Source organism: Olea europaea, unplaced genomic scaffold (assembly GCF_002742605.1).
Source record: "Olea europaea var. sylvestris unplaced genomic scaffold, O_europaea_v1 scaffold770, whole genome shotgun sequence".
NCBI classification, from domain to species: Eukaryota; Viridiplantae; Streptophyta; class Magnoliopsida; order Lamiales; family Oleaceae; genus Olea; species Olea europaea.
The window spans coordinates 371,501-389,288 of record NW_019266118.1 but is presented as its reverse complement, the minus strand read 5'-3'; the positions used below and the strand labels follow the sequence as shown (position 1 = coordinate 389,288).

General features: G+C 34.7%; 4 protein-coding genes across 5 annotated transcripts in view; 1 reads left to right on the top strand and 3 right to left on the bottom strand.

Annotated features, from left to right (window-relative positions):
- Positions 1-821: 821 nt before the first annotated feature.
- LOC111391276 (long chain base biosynthesis protein 1-like) lies at positions 822-2,091 on the bottom strand. 2 transcript variants are annotated; one of them, XM_023016449.1, is made up of 3 exons: positions 1,892-2,091; positions 1,081-1,356; positions 822-997 (listed from the first exon to the last, which is right to left on the bottom strand). In XM_023016449.1, the coding sequence occupies exons 2-3, from the start codon at positions 1,193-1,195 to the stop codon at positions 837-839; spliced, it is 276 nt and encodes a 91-aa protein (XP_022872217.1). In that variant the 5' UTR covers positions 1,196-1,356; positions 1,892-2,091; the 3' UTR covers positions 822-836. The 2 variants fall into 2 exon arrangements, with proteins under 2 accessions (XP_022872217.1, XP_022872216.1); XM_023016448.1 differs by having other exon boundaries at positions 1,081-1,277; positions 1,892-2,082.
- A 4,443-nt stretch (positions 2,092-6,534) lies between these two features.
- On the bottom strand, positions 6,535-7,629 carry LOC111391263 (basic blue protein-like). The gene is made up of 2 exons (XM_023016435.1): positions 7,277-7,629; positions 6,535-6,941 (listed from the first exon to the last, which is right to left on the bottom strand). Exons 1-2 carry the CDS (start codon positions 7,446-7,448, stop codon positions 6,586-6,588), a joined length of 528 nt encoding a protein of 175 aa, XP_022872203.1. The 5' UTR covers positions 7,449-7,629; the 3' UTR covers positions 6,535-6,585.
- Positions 7,630-9,020: 1,391 nt separating this feature from the next.
- LOC111391278 (mitochondrial phosphate carrier protein 3, mitochondrial-like) lies at positions 9,021-11,734 on the top strand. The gene is made up of 6 exons (XM_023016451.1): positions 9,021-9,722; positions 9,867-10,228; positions 10,477-10,520; positions 10,651-10,865; positions 10,956-11,080; positions 11,327-11,734. The coding sequence occupies exons 1-6, from the start codon at positions 9,423-9,425 to the stop codon at positions 11,367-11,369; spliced, it is 1,089 nt and encodes a 362-aa protein (XP_022872219.1). The 5' UTR covers positions 9,021-9,422; the 3' UTR covers positions 11,370-11,734.
- A 1,962-nt stretch (positions 11,735-13,696) lies between these two features.
- Positions 13,697-17,788, bottom strand: part of LOC111391275 (V-type proton ATPase subunit C-like) — a 5,455-nt gene continuing 1,363 nt past the window's right edge. The window contains exons 3-9 of the mRNA XM_023016447.1: positions 17,248-17,510; positions 16,882-17,023; positions 16,500-16,616; positions 16,244-16,369; positions 14,876-14,959; positions 14,575-14,654; positions 13,697-14,062 (exon numbers count right to left, since the gene is read on the bottom strand). Of these exons, the coding sequence (XP_022872215.1) occupies positions 13,963-14,062; positions 14,575-14,654; positions 14,876-14,959; positions 16,244-16,369; positions 16,500-16,616; positions 16,882-17,023; positions 17,248-17,510 (912 nt within the window). The 3' untranslated portion in view covers positions 13,697-13,962. The remainder of the gene's footprint in view (positions 14,063-14,574; positions 14,655-14,875; positions 14,960-16,243; positions 16,370-16,499; positions 16,617-16,881; positions 17,024-17,247; positions 17,511-17,788) is intronic.

The following is a 17,788-nucleotide window of genomic DNA, read 5'->3' as shown; positions in this document are numbered from 1 at the left end:
TTATTCATCACATCAAACCATCATATTTGAATTTCTATCTCTTGTGTGGGGCTCGTAACGACTATATTTTTCATTCTCATTCTTATATTAATGGGAAACAAATATGATATCATCTAACTTAACAACAAACTTGTAACATCATTTCTTTCGATCATAACGACGTGGTAAAGTTGTTCATCAGAAATTAAGGAGGTAGGTCGGTAACAACAAATACAGTAGAACTGACTCACAAACAACTTATTTAAACACCGTATCCTTGCAATAAACACCAAACTTGTAACACTGTTCCTTTTTGTTTTCAAAACTATATTTTTTAATTGCTAAACCTAAAGTGTTCTAAATGGCTAAAATCGTACTCAGTGTATTTGTTTGCATATCCAAAGTCTGCATCAGTTCTTAAACTTAGAAAGGAAGGTTCTTCTATGCATAAGCCCAAGAATGTCTCTTTATGGACATGTTCAACACATGTTTAGGCCCTAGAAAGTAACACTGCACCCTTGAACCCCCACCTTTACTGCTGTCACATTCAGCGTCATAGCAATAATGACAAAAAATTAGCAACAGTTGTTTTAAATCACTGTTATTTAAAAATGGTAGTGGCAATGAACGTGATGTTGACGATGATAATATCACTCCAAATTTTAAGATCATCTGTTTAGGGTTACAAATCTTTGCCCAAACCCATAATTTATCAGCAAATCCATTAGTGTTTTCAGTCATTTTGCAACTAAATAAAAGATGGCTGATAAAATCGGGAGAAAATGGAAAAAAGGCAAACCAACTTGTGCACACATCCTATCTCCAAATAAGTTAAATCAAGCTGAGCATTTATGGGACTAGGTATGGAAGCCACAGAAACATGGTAGACCAGAGAACTTATACTCCATATGAATAAAACAAACCTTCTCTGTCAATGGTCTTTTGGGTGGCCGGTAACTTTTCTGAGATAACAGGAAAAGAATTACCACTAAAAGCAGACCCTCCATAAATAGATGGCCTAAAGAACAGTGAGGAAATAGTTACGTTATTTCAAAACATATTGAAATGAGAAAAATAAAATATCTGTGATTTTCAGTATACCTCCAATGGGAACTCCAAAGACAACAGCTCGTACAGATGAGGCATCAAGAGCAAATTTTAACCAATCCAATGCAACTTTCACTGAATTTTCAAAAATCAACCCTAAGGTAGCCATTAACTAAACTTGGAACGCACAAGGGAACCTAGCCAAAAAGATAAAATATGTCTTCTTCTGCTGCAACGTATGTGCTTCTAGCCTGTCATTTCCAATATATTCATTTCATTTCAGTTCAAACATGGATCAATTGGCCAACAAATGCTGGCGATCTGACCAGCCTAAAATAAAACAAATTAAAACAAAAATGCTCTCAGAATTATATTTCACTCCTAATAAATTAAAATAGACGAAAAATAGGGGGAAAAAACAAAGAATAAAAGGTAAATAATTCAAAAGCTGATTTCTAAGCATCCTATAATCAAGAACTCGCTTTTACACTTCATATAATATATTGCACCACTTATAGATCCTGTCATCATTGCTTAAAGTGGATTTCTTCTATTCCAATTAGAAAAATACTAATATCCAATCATAACTTACATACTTCATAAACACTGGTAACAATAAAATCTGCAAAACTTTAAATTATTTTCTCCTTCCACGCTGATCCAAACAAGCTATGCGACAATTTCGTTACTCGCGTATTTGATTTATCAAACACCCATTCCATATATTAAAAATAAGAGGTTCAACGTGACTGAATAAAATTCAAGATTTATAAAGTAATAAGCAGAGATCACTATAGAAGAACGGAAAATCAGATCAAATTCATAACATTTACCAAAAACGAAACCTTTCAAGGCAAATATTTACCTGAGATGTAGGATTTGATAGCTCTAATTGCAGCCTGATTTGATTAGATTCAAGATTACAATTGAAGATAATATTTTGATTTTTCTGCTTATAGAAGGGAAATGGGATCGAGTACGAATTATCTCCGTTGAAGAGGCGCTATGGGCTCTCTTTTGGACTATCTGTGGAATGTTGGGCGGAGTTTATTCAGAACTTACTGTACTGGGCTGGCCTAACAATTGGATCTACTTGATGGAAAATTTGAAGCGGAGATCCCAAACTACTCAATGATGTAGCAAGTTGGTCTGTAATTTCTAAATTAGGACAATGTGATCCTCAACTTTTTATTGTTTTTGCACAAGTAGTACTAGAATATGAAAACCGTCTAAGGGCCTGTTCGGTAGTGATTTTGAGAATTGATTTTTTGATATATGGGAGAAAAGTGGAGGCCACCTATAAAAGAAAAAAAATAAAAAATTACCGCTGAAATTGTGAAATAACAGTCAAAAAATTAATTTTTCGGGGTAAACAATCACTCCCAAACGGGGCTTAAATCTTAAATAAAAGTTAAGATTTTTGTTGGAAGGATGACTATATTCTTATTTAAGATCAAAACAAAAATAAGTAAAAGAAAATTAAATAAAAAAATAAGGAAAAGACAAAGAAACAATCAGCGGCCAGGGCTTATTGTGACGGACTTTATCTAAAAGAATAATCAACACGAAATTCTCGTGCAATTCAAGAGTGATTCCATGCATTTTTATTTTTATTTTTTCTTTTTCTTTTTCTTTTGATTTCTTCTTTTTGTTTTTTATTTATTATTATTAAAATTATTTGTTTGTATTCATATTACTGTCGAAACAGATCTCCACATGCAATTTATGTAGCATTATAACCAGGGCCGGTCCTGTGATAATGGAGGCCCGAGGCGAGGTCCGTAAATTGAGCCTCCGGACGAAATCAACTTAAAAATTTACGTAAAAATCTAATAATATTTTCAATTATGTACGCAAAAATTTGAGCATTACAAGTTTACGAAAACAATACAAAATTAAAATAACATCCAAAATCCAAAACTATCCCCCAAAAAAAAAAAAAAAAAAAAAATTAAAAGAAAAATTGGCCCCCCAAGGGGTTTTGGCTAACTATTTAAAAAAAAAAAAAAAAAAAAATTGAAGCAAAATTGGGCCCCCTAAGGGTTTTGGGCCTGAGGCTGAGGCCTCAAATGCCTCAGCCCAGGACCGGCCCTGATTATAACGCATAATTTACTGGTTTCTGTTGTTTGATACTACTTGTGCAAGAATTGAGATTGATGATCAAAACTAGAGACCAACATGCTAGATGGACCATAAGTTGAAGATCAATTGTGAAATTTTCCCTAATTTGTGTCTGTGCATTATTTATCTTATATAAAAATATTGGGTAATTAGCACAAAATGTTTATTCAATATTACTGTACAAAACATTTTTTACTTTTTATTTTTTTGGCATTTACATCCCTATTTTCACATTTCATTACGGAAAACGTCATTTTCACCAAATTTTAAATTAAAATGACCAATATATCCTCCTATTTAAATAAAGCAAAAAACAAAGAAAATAAAAAAATTGCAATCTTACCCCTGAACTTCTTAAAAAGTGCAAATGACCCCACAAAAAATAACTTCACATTCATGGAGCTGTCGGCCTCCATCTCACCAACCACAACCTTATCAAAGCTCACGTCACAAACAACTGCCTTCGACCCCCAAACACTTTCCCATAAACAAATTGTACAAACAACAAATTTATATTATTAAAATCAACCCATTCCAACTTCGCCTCATCACACCACACTGGTGCTACAGATGGACTTCCATCAATTTCATTCTAATATGCCCCATAATTTCAGGCCAATAATTGCCTAATTAAAAATTGAAAGCTGTTGCTGTAGATTTCGATTTTGTGCATCTATTGATGTTTTAAGACTATGAAGAGAGGCACCATGATGAGTATAGTCGATTAGTGTGTTAGGAATGACATAGGTCTTGTCAGAACAGGTAGTGCCATCAGTATTTGTATTCACGAGTTGGATATTTTGACTTGCAATTCTGACCAAATTTGTAGACGTAAAGGTTGGATGTTGGATGGCATGTGTAGAAAGAAGTAAAGACTTTCCGATGGTATGGAGGTTTGACAGTTCATGAGGTGGTTGGCCTGAGTTTTTTGGCTTTTTAAGATGGTGACCCCATTTAGTGGTGAAGGAGGCGGTGGGCGGGGGAAGAGAAGAAGAGGAGAGAGAAAGAATTTTTATTCTTTTATTTTTAGTATTTTAATAATTTATTTCAACTCATTTGCACATTTTAAAAAGTTTAGGAGTAAGATTGCAATTTATTATTTTTTTATTTTTTTATTTAAATAGAAGGGTATATTGATCATATTATGTTAAAAATTGGTGAAAAAACTTTTTCCAAAATGAAAGGTGAAATAGGGATAAAAATGTAAAAAAAATAAAATGAAAGGTATGGACATTTTGTGTAATAATATTGAAAGACATGGACGTTTTGTGCTAATTACCCTAAAAATGTCCTTTGAAATGTATTGAATGTTAAGAGATAAAATCTCATATCAAATAAAGATGCAAATATAGATTAACTTATAGGGTTTGCACTACTCCTCTTAGCAAGATTGACCTTTACGATGGAACTCTAAATCTTGGCCCTTGTTTGACCCCATAAAATTTTAATACGTTTTTCATTGTACTCTGTTCAATAATACGTTTTTCAATAAAATAATATTATACTTAAATAAATAAAAAATTCTTTCTTTTTCAATCATCCATTCTCCCAAAAAAAAAAATTATTATTCAAAAAATTAGAATCTCAAATAATAGGTGTTATGGTATAAGAACTTATTAAATTCCAACGAGTTATTAGATTCTATTTAAACTAAAAAAAAAAAAAAAGGTAAAATTACAGCCGAGGTACCAAACTTTTCATTTATTAGCAGACTTTGCCTAAACCTTTAGTTTGTGCCAGCCACAGTTCCAAACCTTTCAAAAATATACACCGGGGATCCAAATTGATGAAATCCATCCAGTTGACAGTTAGTTGACCAAGAATAGTAAATGTTGACCTATTTTGACTAAATTGGAAAGGGTAAAATGGTAATTTGATAATTACCATATTAAATAAATTCAAAAAAAATCAAAAAATAAAGAAAAAATCAAAAAATTAAAAAATTAAGAAAATAAATTAAAATAGGGTCATCTTCTTCACCACAACCCACCCCATCGCACCGTATCCCACTGCCCAGCCCAAAACCATCGCTGTTGACGACTCAACTGCTTGAAGCTGCATCCCAAGCCCCAGCAAAAAATGAGCGACAGTGTTTCTGTGGACCAAAAACCACGTTTCTATCGATCGAAAACCAGTGTTTTTCGGCCACCATTGAAACCGATTTCACATGTATTCTCATCGAATGCTTTGTGTTTAACACAAAATGAATGGGAAAAACTTTACTGGTCCAATTTGTGAGTGCTTATACAGATTTTTTCTTGTATCACCGAATGAATGGGGAAAACTTTACTGGTCCGGTCTATTACATTTTATTTCTGATTTAAACCGTTTCTTGATGATTTGGGGCCATGGAACTGCTCGTCTAGGGAAGCATTAACTGCCTGTAACGAAGTTAGGCTATGGGTGTTGAAGGATTGGCCAGAATTGGAGGAACGGCCGTGCGCAGTGATGATTTTTTGTGCATGAAATATGCCTGATTTTCAACCAATTATTGCTATTTTCTGGTATGGGATGTAGAGTGGGATTAGGAGGTGTTGGTGATGTCAAGATCCGGTGGTTTTTCTGGCATTGAGTGAGTGGTGGCGGTGTCAATGGCTACCACGGTGTGGCTGGCCGGAGAAGGAGGAGGAGGAAATGTGGGGTGGGGTGGGGGCAGTATTAGTTTTGAATTTTTTCTTAGTTTTTTTTTTTTTTTTGATTTTTTGATTTTTTTTTTAATTTTTTTTTTTTTTTTTACTTTTTTTTTTTTTTTTTACTTTTTTTTTTTTTTTTTACTTTTTTTTTTTTTTTTTACTTTTTTTTTTTTTTTTTGATTTTTTGATTTTTTTTTCAATTTATTTAATATGATAATTATCAAGTTACCATTTTACCCTTTTCAATTTAGTCAAAATAGGTCAACATTTACTATTCTTTGTCAATTAACGGTCAAACGGACGGTTTCCATCCATTTGAACCCCCGGTCCATATTTTTGAAATGTTTGAAACTGTGGGAGGCACAAACTAAAGGATTGGGCAAAGTCTGCTAATAAATGAAAGGTTTGGTACCTCGGCTGCAATTTTCCCAAAAAAAATGAGCATACAAATTTCAAGTTTGGTTTTACTCAAATAAGTCATCATCTTGTGAGAGCATGTTAAGGGAAAAAAAACTCACATTAAATAATAATGAAAATATAAACCAACTTATAAGAGTTTAAGTTACTACTCTTGACAATATTAACCTTTTAAAATAGAATCTCAAATCTTAATATTCAAAACTTAGTACTCGGCACGTATAATTGGAAATTGTGAATAAGACATAAATGATATGTTTGGTACATTGTTTTATATGTCATGTTTAAATCTGTATTTGTTAGACGTTAATTTTGAAGATAACAGAATCAATAATAGTTGAATGTAAGGTAACATCGAAAACTCATTATCTAGAACAGTAAAGTTTTGCTAAAAAAAGTTGACTATCACAAGAGACATAGAGACGATAGAAGAAATAGTAAAAACTCTGGTGGCAAATGATCGTTCCGGGGGAGGTGGAGGGGTGATGCTGCCTGATGGGCCACTAGCGGACGGCCTTGGAGATGGGCTGCTTGTCGGAGATCCGGTGGCAGAAGCCGTGATTGCTAACTGTTGTCCTTGGACGCAATGGTCATCCACGAGGCAAATGAAATAAGTATCACCAGCATCTAGCGTGTAGTTTGCTGGACCATTTAGTTTGACACTTTCAGCATTATCAGTGTTGCAAGAATCAAAATCGTCTGTCGAAACTGTGGCCACCGAGTGTCCATTAGTAAAATTGAACACTACAAGACAGATTTGTTGAGAATTAGAAATTCCGAGTCTATATCACCAAGAATAATAAAATCGTAGTAATGAAAGACACACAAGAAAACGAAAGATTTATTGAGGTTCGACTAAATGTGATATTACATTCACGCCTGATACTGTCAAGATAAAACTCGCAAACCTTAATTTTCTCTAACCAGTCTCTATTTATTATGACGATTCAAACCACTAATGATGACTCTGTATTTATAACACAAATTGGTTCTCTATAAATTTAGAAATCATCTCCAGTAATTGTAGCACTTATTTATCAGAAGAAAAGATAGAATTCAGACATGAAATCCAAGATTACCGAGAATGTCGCCAGCCATGAATTTATGTTGGGAAGCCCAGTTGGAGTACGCCACAACGCCTTCAGGAGGAACAGTCCACCCTAATCTGTCCCCTACAATATATGTTTTCCCGGCGGAGACTGGTACAAGAGCGGCGGCTACCACCACCATAACCGCCACAAGATAGGCCATTTCCACCGTCAATGTGTGTGTTCTGCGTGTCAGCCACCCCTACGATCAATATTCTTACCTTGTATATAAAATGAACAGGGAAAGTATGAGCAAAAAGCTGGCCTTGGGAGTTGTTGGAGGAACTTTTTCACCAAGAAACCAAGTGGAAATTCAACTGGGATCAGCATAAGTAGAAGTCAACTCCACAAGACGATATTAAAAAATTTGGTAAGCGCGTTCTGCATAAAATATTTCAGAATTACAAGTCTTGACTTTACACATTTGATGAATTAGATCGAGATCTAGTTTTATTATATGCATAAAACCCAAGTTCTTCGGCCAAAAATATTTAAGTTGGATGTTATTCTTTGTTTTTTATTCAAACGATTATCATTTATATTGTGAATCGTGTAGTATTGACTTAGTCGATTTCTTTGTCTAAAGACAAGGATAAGCAAATGGAAAAATTCAAGGACCAATTAAATACATTTTCATGCAATCGAATGTTTGAAGACAAACAAGTTTTGTATGTAAATTTATGTGTACGACTTCTTCAGTTATGCTTGAAAATAAGCCACCCTAAAAATAAGTGACTTCTTAAAGGGGAAAAAAATGACTGGATTAAACTCCCTATGCAAATACGATGGCTTGATTTATATTTGTTAAAAAGCAATAAATAAATAAATAATTGTAGTATTTGTCCCTAATATATTGTTTTAGTAGTAAGATGCTCCTAATCTTTAAAAAGGAGTAAATCGATCCTAAATTTATTGCACAATTATTCTCCAACAACATAATTCATCCAAATTTTATTAAGCCCCCGTTTGGACTCCATTAATTCAATAATATATTCTTTCTTCTCTTCTTTTCAACAATACATTATTTAATAAAATAATATTATACGTAATCTAAAATTTTTCTTTCTTTTTTAACCTCACGTTCTTCAAAAAAATCATTATTACCAAATACTTGTTTTTTTTTTTTTTTTTGCCCAAAAACTTCATAATGGAGCTCAAACATGGGCTCAATCAATTTGCAATATAAGGGATATGCTAAGATATGGAGTCAAAATCCAAATTTTAATAAATCGCAGACTTTACCTGTGGCGGTTGTCCAAAGTAAAGATAGGGAAAAAATTCTCTGTCTAAATACGAAAAACATGATATATTAACCCGATTTATAAAATATTTAAGTTCATCCCAATTTGAAATTTTAGCTTACTTAAAAAATGATTTTAGCTCAAATAAAAGGTAAAATAATCCATCCCAATTTGAAATTTTAGCCGGCCGTAGCTCTGAAGTTGTTTTTACAAGACCGCATAACGATTCTGCAGATTTAGATGATATTTCATTCTTGAAGATTGATTCTAATGAGATTTAGATGGTTTTTTGTTATTGAAGATTGATTGTAGAATTATAGAAATTTAAAGATTGGATTTTATAACATAGGCAATAGATTGAGGAGACAAGGAAGAAAAGAAATAGGAAACTCAACCCTTGATATTTGAAATATCTCGAGAAGCTTGTTGTGTGTACAGAAATTGTACACACAGAAGCGATAGGGCATAGATATGGCAGGGGGTGGATGGAGAGATTTTTTGACATTTTTTATCAGAACATGAGTCCCACACATGTGAGACTTCAGGTAGAATTTTATGGAACAATTTTTCGTACAAGTGGAAATCTTCGTGTCACAAAAGCCAACTTTTCCTAATTCAAAATCGGTGCACCAGAAAAACCAGTCAAAAACAACGTATTCCTATCCAACCCAACATTCCAAAAAGGCGCGCAAAGAAAGGAGAAACCTTAGCCATTTCTGACCTCTCCCGTTTCCTCGGACTCCCGTGTTTTACTCTTTCTTCTTCCCCTTAAACAAACGCAAATCGAATTCCTTCAATAATACCCTTTTAACCCAAGAAAATAGATTAATTTTTTCCAGTTTTCTTTCTGTTAAGTTTCAAACAGAGAGTTGCATTTCAGTGCTTAATTTTCAGACATGGAAAACACACGACAATCTCTGATCCCAACATTTCTTTATTCATCATTGTTGACATCGAAAGGGATGGAGAAGAATCTGATGAAGAATGTGAATTTACCTGCACAGTCTGATTCAATTTCGTCAGCATCATCAACGGCTGGGATTAAGAGAGATTTTTTGATCCCGGCGCCGAGAGAGAGTAGTATAAAGATGTTTTCGCCGGCATATTATGGCGCCTGCACGGCTGGAGGGATATTGAGTTGTGGGCTCACTCATATGGCTGTCACCCCACTTGATCTCGTCAAGTGTAACATGCAGGTTAAATTAGCTTATCTAAATTCCTAAAAAAGTAACTTTTTTAGCCAAACATGCAGATCATACAGAGAAAAAAGCAACAGTTTCAAAGAAATACATTTCCTGATCCTTGTTCATATCAAATTTACATCCTTCTTCATTTTTCAGATTGATCCTTCAAAGTATAAGGGCATTAGCTCTGGTTTTGGAGTTCTGCTGAAGGAGCAGGGAGTTAAAGGTTTTTTCAGGGGTTGGGTGCCAACCCTGCTTGGATACAGCGCACAGGGGGCTTGCAAGTTTGGATTCTACGAATTTTTCAAGAAGTACTACTCCGACATTGCTGGTCCCGAGAATGCAGCCAAGTATAAGACCTTGATCTACCTCGCAGGATCTGCTTCTGCTGAACTCATTGCCGATGTTGCCCTTTGTCCATTTGAGGCGGTTAAGGTTCGTGTGCAGACTCAACCTGGCTTTGCAAGAGGCTTCTCTGATGGATTTCCCAAGTTTGTTAGGGCTGAAGGCGCTGCTGGGTACGTACAATCTTTACATGTAATTACGACTCATTTTTTCCTTGACCTTCGTGATAGTTCTCGTAAGGTCGATTAGACGGTAGTAGACTATTAGATATGCAAAAAAAAAAAAATAATAATAATAATAATAATAAGACTATCTATTATACTGTTCAGTATGATCTAATACTGCGTACCAAACATGCACTTTGAGTTTATTGTTAACAAATTTTGATAACATCGAAGACTTTTACAACGTGCTATTACAGACTCTATAAGGGGATTGTTCCACTCTGGGGACGTCAGATTCCATGTAAGCCAACTTAACATTACTCTTTCAGATTCTTTCTGAGCTTTAGACTGGTGTTTGTGTTCATGCACGTGCGCTAGTGTGTTAGTTCAGCCTGGAAGGATCACTAGTGATCGCATTGGGTTTCTTGCAGATACAATGATGAAGTTCTCGACTTTTGAGAATATTGTGGAACAAATATACAAGCATGCCATCCCGACTCCAAAAGAGCAGTGCAGCAAAAATTTGCAGCTTGGTGTTAGTTTTGCCGGTGGCTATATGGCTGGAGTATTATGTGCTATCGTGTCACACCCTGCTGATAACTTGGTGTCATTCCTCAACAATGCCAAGGGAGCAACAGTTGGTGACGTGAGTATCAAGACTCGTATTCTCTTCATCAAATTCACATTCTTTTCCGATAATTTCCCAGTACATGTTATCTTAATTGTAATTTTCCAGGCTGTGAACAAGCTAGGCTTATGGGGTCTGTGCACCCGAGGTCTCCCTCTTCGTATAGTCATGATTGGAACCCTTACTGGAGCTCAATGGGGCATTTATGATGCTTTCAAGGTTTTTGTTGGCCTGTAAGTTTCTTCTTCCCAATCCCAATCCCAATCCCAACCCCCACCCCAACCCCCTCCATATCTCTAACACGTTTAAGTTAATTATTTTAGGACATGTTTAGATAGTTTTTTCTCTTAATACTTTCAAAAGCTATCTAATCTGCCCTACCGAAAATGTCATTAGTAATCTAATCTTCATCAAGGAACTTTGTAGGAATCTATATATTTTTCATGTATAACAATAATTTGATCCCGATATTCTTGCAGGCCAACCACGGGAGGTGGAAGTCCTGCTCCTGCAAAGAACTAAAGCCAAAAGCTTATGATTCTGCTTCGAGAAATGCAATCTTTTTGTAGTAAATGAATGACCAGAGACCTCTCCAGGATGGATATGCGGATAGGGATTATACACTATATAATAGTAGTATTTATTTGATTGTTATGTTAAGATTTTGGAGTTATGTTTGCTGTTTAGAAGGATTATTTTGTTCCTTCCTCTGTAGAACACAAAATTTGCTCTTGTTTGATAGGGATTAAAATCAAGATTTAAAAAAAAAAAAAAAAAAGGAATTTAAATTTAAGAGTTTGAATCCAAAGAGTTGGGTCGGCTTGTAATAATATGCTCATTTCCTTTGCTTTTTAGGCACGCAATTATTGCTCCTCTCTTATTTATTTATATCCAGTTCAATGTATCAAATATACAGTAAAGTCGTTGGGGGATAAAGTACTATAAGTATAAATATTTATTTGAGAATTCTTGACAATGGCTCTTAACCTAATAGTACGACGAAATATGGATGAAGTGGTGCTCTCCACTTGAAAGACCATCATTCTACTTGGTCAAGTTGTCATATTTATATAAATTAGGTCAACATATTGCGAAGCACAAATTTCTCAAAGTTCACGTTCTCATCATCTTTAAAACAAATTCCACTATATAATCTTATAAAGTTGACCCTATATACCGTTGGAGCTACAAGTGGAGGGTTCTACTCTAAAAAATTTGCATTTTCTGCCTTCGTAAAATTAGCCTAGAAAAGATTTAGAACCATACCAAAAGTCAATGTACAATTCAACTCTAAAAGCCATCCTAAAATAGTTCTAGTTCACTCTTTAGAGACATTGTAAGGGTCTCAAAACCAACATGAGTCCATATATTTACAGTCTTCAACTTCACTCTTGTTGTTAGAGTTCTTGAATTCAAAATTTTGAGCTTCTCTGCATTTCTCCATACGGAAAGTACAGCATAGCAATAGTGACTTTCTGGTAGTCTAAGTCTAATTCCATAATTTGTCAATTTTTTCAACATGAACCCATACACATGAGGCGTGCTGCACTTACAGACAGGAAAGTAATAGAATTGTTCCAGATAACTCACAGTGGGTGCGGGTGGGTGATATTTTTTGACATTTTTTATCATACATAGGGCCCACATGTGTCTGCTCTAACAGAATTTTGTGAACTGAAATTCTGTACAAATGGAAATTTCCCATACACATTTCGCTAAGTCATCGAAAAACTATTTTTTAATAAATTTAAAGTGGCTCCAAATGATAAGAACTATATTATTACAAGAGGGAGGTCAATATTAGCATGACACAGATTCATTGTTAAGGATTTAGTAGTCTTGAATCCTCCAGCAGAACAAGCAATGACCTTGACAGAAAAATGAAAAAAGATGCACATAGGTGACTCGATACTTATTAAAAGGCTTAATTTGTTGTCATTGGACTAATGAATTTACTTTTTAAACAAGATTTACGTTTAACTTAGAATCAATTAGGATATGAAGGAACCGAAAGGAAAGAAGCCCCGAAGGTGCAAAAATGTTGAGGTTAAGAAGCCGTCCAAGAGAAGAAAATAACGGTCTTGCAGAGAAGGTAATAAAACTGCTCATCGATCATTAATCGAAGTACTCTTTCATTTTTTACATCATTTTGGACAACTTCACGTAAGCATTCGTGCTTTAATTTGAGCATCTATTCTTCACTTATTTTTATGTTGGAATAAGAGTTTGATTAACATTTTATTCATAAGTTAAAAAAAAAAAAAAAAAAAAAAATTCTCGACACTGTAGGAGTTGCTTTCAAATAGCTCTTCTGGACGGATCACCTAGAAAACGATTCGGACAAAAAGCTAACAGAGGTAGGAGTTGGGTATTCCCCTGGGCAGGGCATCAAGTACATGAATGTTTACCAATTAATCGCTCATATTTCTAATCATCAAATGTTCAGATTCTAAGACCAGACAATCATGTAAATGACAGATACAGATACAATCGCAGCCTCATTGATTACAAACCCCTATGCTATTGTACTATAATATAATCAGTTTTCCCCTGCCTCCATAACATGTCTGATGCACATTCAAGTAACAAAGGTACATTGTGGGAGTGTAGACTGTGTACTGTGTGCTCTGTGCTTGAATGTCGATACCCCAATTAAAAATGATAATCAAGTCCATTAGTATGTTCAATATGTAGCCCTGGACAGTAAGATGGACAATTATTTTTTTCTACTAGGCAAGCCACCAGTGTCTCCAAGTTGACACTGCCACAAGTACTCGGAGCCTCAGTAGATTTTAAAAAAGAAAAAGAAAAAAAGAATGCTACCATAAATTTGGATAACTAATATGTAGTTAGAGAACTCAAGACTGACAATACATTATATTTATGGCTCCAACACATATGGAAAACAAAACATAAATGGACAATGATGATAACTGCTACAATTTGAAAAACTTCTAGAGACTCAGATGATGTTTTACAAGCAGCATGTACTTCTGGACAAACATAATGAATAGAATAATTTACTCTACAATACAAAAGTCGCATCTGTCCTTATTTTGGAGCCAACTAAATTCACACAGATCGAGAAATGAACAGCACAATTCAATACCTCAGCTTAAATGAGATTTATTGTGAAGGAGACATAAGGATGTGAATCTGCATCGCCTGCAATACCACCCATCCCTCCTCCGTCTTCCTCACTTTTCCAGTAAGTGCTGCAGTTACAAAGAATATATTAACAGAAGTATTCTTTCTATCAAACGTTTGCATCCTAGGACCATCAAAGACTTGACCCTAAGGAAAACCATGTTGGCTAAAGAAGAGAACTAAATGGGCAATTCCATTTAACAGTAATATAAATTATGACATTAAAGCTTTAAATCTGTCTGTCCTTCCTACAGAACTTTCTGTCACGATCTGTAGCATAATTACAGGAAGTTAACATCACAAATTCTTTCATTATGGTTGCAAAATAAGTTATATGCAGCGAACAAAATTCAGTACTATTTTCAATCTATCCTGGATGGCGAAATTATTGTGAACAGACAATTATGAACGTGCTCTGTATCTCATTACACAACATCAAAGTTCAACTAGGAGAGGGCCTACTCATTCGAATTAGACTTGCAACGTAGTCCATGATATCACGGTTGTGGTCTATTATTATAAAAGGCTGCATCTAGTACATGAAAGAAATAAGTAGCTTAGAAGAAATCAAATATAGTACCTGTTTGAATTATCACAGAATCCCTCAAGAATCGAACGAACTTTCTTCTCACTTTTCACGGATGGTGACAACACAACAGACTGAAATAAAATGTCATTATCTCTGATCACAGCAATTTAAGTAACAGAAGAAGATACATGAAAAAGAAAAAGAAATTAAAAAAAAAAAAAAAAAAAAAAAAAAAAAAAAAAAAAAAAAAAAAAAAAAAAAAAAAAAAAAAAAAAAAAAAAAAAAAGAAAGAAAGAAAAGAAGAAGAAGCAAGTCAGGAGAAAATTAATCACGGAAGGGGAAAATTAATTACCAAAAATGACGGTGGCAGACCATATCGTAGAATGCTTTCGGTGAAGACACGTACAGCACAGAAGTGCATCCAGGAGCTGAAAACCTGCAGGGACCAAGAGATGAATTTTAAAGAGAAGCATACTAAGACCCAAAGAAGTTGCTGCATTCTAAATGATAGTTGCTATTGACCCCCCACCCCCCCCGGGCGTACTTCTAGAAGGAGGTATTATCTCTAGATGTCTCTTCATATCAACAACTTCTTAAAGACAAAACCTATTTGGGCTCTGATCTTGTGGGTGAGACCCTATTTTAGTCTCCAAACTTTATTTTCTTACAAAATCAGCACTAAACATGACATTTCTTACCTCGTTAGTCACTATACTTAAATCCAACCTCCAAAAGCAACAGAACTTCCACAAGACAAAGGGAAATCAGAAATTGGAATAGAACGTACATGTGCAAATGGAAACTGGTTTCATTTTATTCCCAAAATTTGATTTTAATTCAATGGGCTAAGTCCCTTTTGCTGTTGTTGTTGTAAACTGACAAAACAAGTTTGATTTGAACAATAACAATTTATCCCATGTAGCAAAATATTCCAACTTAGTTTTTTATCCCACATCTTCTTGCCTACTAAGTACCACACTCGTTATTTCTAAAGTTATTCCACACAGACTTTCCACCCACCACATGCAAGTTCTTTTCTACTCCTCATAAGTTCACTGTACAAGTTATTCTCCATTAGGAATAACAGCTCTACAACCAATTAAGCTTGCAATAAATGAATTTATTAAGGCCTCTGTTCCAACAAAATCCACCATAGAGATTAAAAAAAATGTAAACAAAAATACTACCAAGAAAAGAATCGAAGTTGCACAAGAAAATGATATATTAAGAAGAAAACAAACTAATAGGGTTAAGTCAATCTCAAATTTGATTCACAATTCTAGAGACCGTCTTCAGGTAACCAAACCTGCTTATTTGTCTACCAACATATAGTGTAATGCAACCTAAAAGGAGAGTGCCTTGATTTCTTAGCAAGTTTAGCCATATCTGAAGAACAAATGTGCCACACTTTGTTATCAAAAATCAGTTGGACACAGTTTGCAGATTATAAGATCAGTTTTAATTAACCTGTTTAAAATATGTACTATTTCTCAGGAACAACCTTCAATCAGTCTTAGATCATAATCAACTTCAATCTCCTTTGAGAAAAGGGCAAACACCCATGGAAGTAATTTTAAAATCCTAGAGCATGATCCACTTTTCTCTGGTTAAAATGAAAATGTAGTTCAACAAGTTTCAAAATGCAGTGAAAAGGATTTAAGAAATTGAAAGTGATGACAAAATTTCGAGAGCTTTCTAGATCAAACTGTGAAGAGGGTACCTCTCCATAACTGGTATAGCACCATTGCAACAGAGAGCTTCTAAATGTTTCCTGGTCTTGTGTAAGTTTATCAAGCTCCTGCTTCCGGGTCTCTTGTGTTTCTGTATTATACTCAAAATCACGAATCTACATCACACAACAATAAACATTCATCAGGACTTCATCCAACATCAAATTACATAAGATACTCTCGAAAGTAATAAAAAAGGAGATGCAACAGTTAGCACGACCATGAGATACTACATAGCCCACTCACTTGGAAATTTCTTTCGCGTGCCTTGATTCTGAAATTGTCAGCATCACGATTGAATAAGGTTACAGTAAATAGAGCATATTCATTGTCCTCGTGTAGCTTCTTGGAGGATCTGGGGACCTAAAACAAGTAGTTCAATCAAAAACTAGAATTTATGGAAGCAAAATGAATTCTCATATGACAGACTAAAAAACCTTTTAACATAATTGCTTTAAGCACTGTATCACTTGGAAGAATGCAGAATAGAAGCATCTTTACTACGGTCAGTGCAACCACAATTCAAAATTTAAGTGGCATTGAGAGCTGACACGTAGAAGGGACATCATACAGGGCAAGAGTGAAAGAGTGAATTGGTAGAGGAAGATATAGAAAATAGAGTTCTTACTACATAGGATGTGAGTCCCTCGTAGCTTGATAGCCAATCTTTCTGTGAATACTTTGGAACAATTGCAAGTAGGGTTGTCAAATGTTCTGAAGTAACAATATCCTGTGGCTTCACCAAATTGGACAGGTCACGAATAGCCAGGCTGCAAAAGAAATTATGTCAATGAACTATGATAAAATTATATTGTCATACAGGGCAAATTTCGTCCACTAGTAATACAATTTACAATGTAAATTATATTCCTAAGACGACCTGCTAATAATCTCACAAAACATAATCAAACATTCTACGTGTGCAGAATATATACACTTAAATTGAACAAGCAGAAGATGAAGTGTATAATCTCAAAAAAAAACATAGGCATACCTTCCAGCTTGCTTACGGTTTATGGCATTTAGTTGGCTGCGCACATTGCTATATTCAGCAACACGTACCTGAGACATCATAAATTTACAAGATTGATATGTAAAATATAGAGAAAGAGTTTCAATTTTCAACAAAGGTGACTGAGATTTACAAGCCATGCGTCTACCTTTGACAGCATGCATGGATGGAAGAACAATATAAGCTTCGAGGAAGAGGATTAAATAAAACAAGGTTGAATTGAGAGAAAGTACAAGGCTGCTAAGCTATGGAAAGGTGAATTATCAATGATAATGAGATCATGCATGAAACATTTATTTACAGGTAAGAGTTTTATTGAATCATTTAAAAGAAACTGATCATATTCTGCTGCATGATATCAGCGGGAGATGCTGCTTCATTGTTTCCATTATATTGACTTGCATCAACCTAAGTTGGCTGGAGTATTGGTGTCCACATCGTGTAGAAAATCAAAGAAACATAGTGACACTTGTCTCTCGTACTCATATTGTGAAAATGCAGAAACGATCTGTAGATAAGCTGA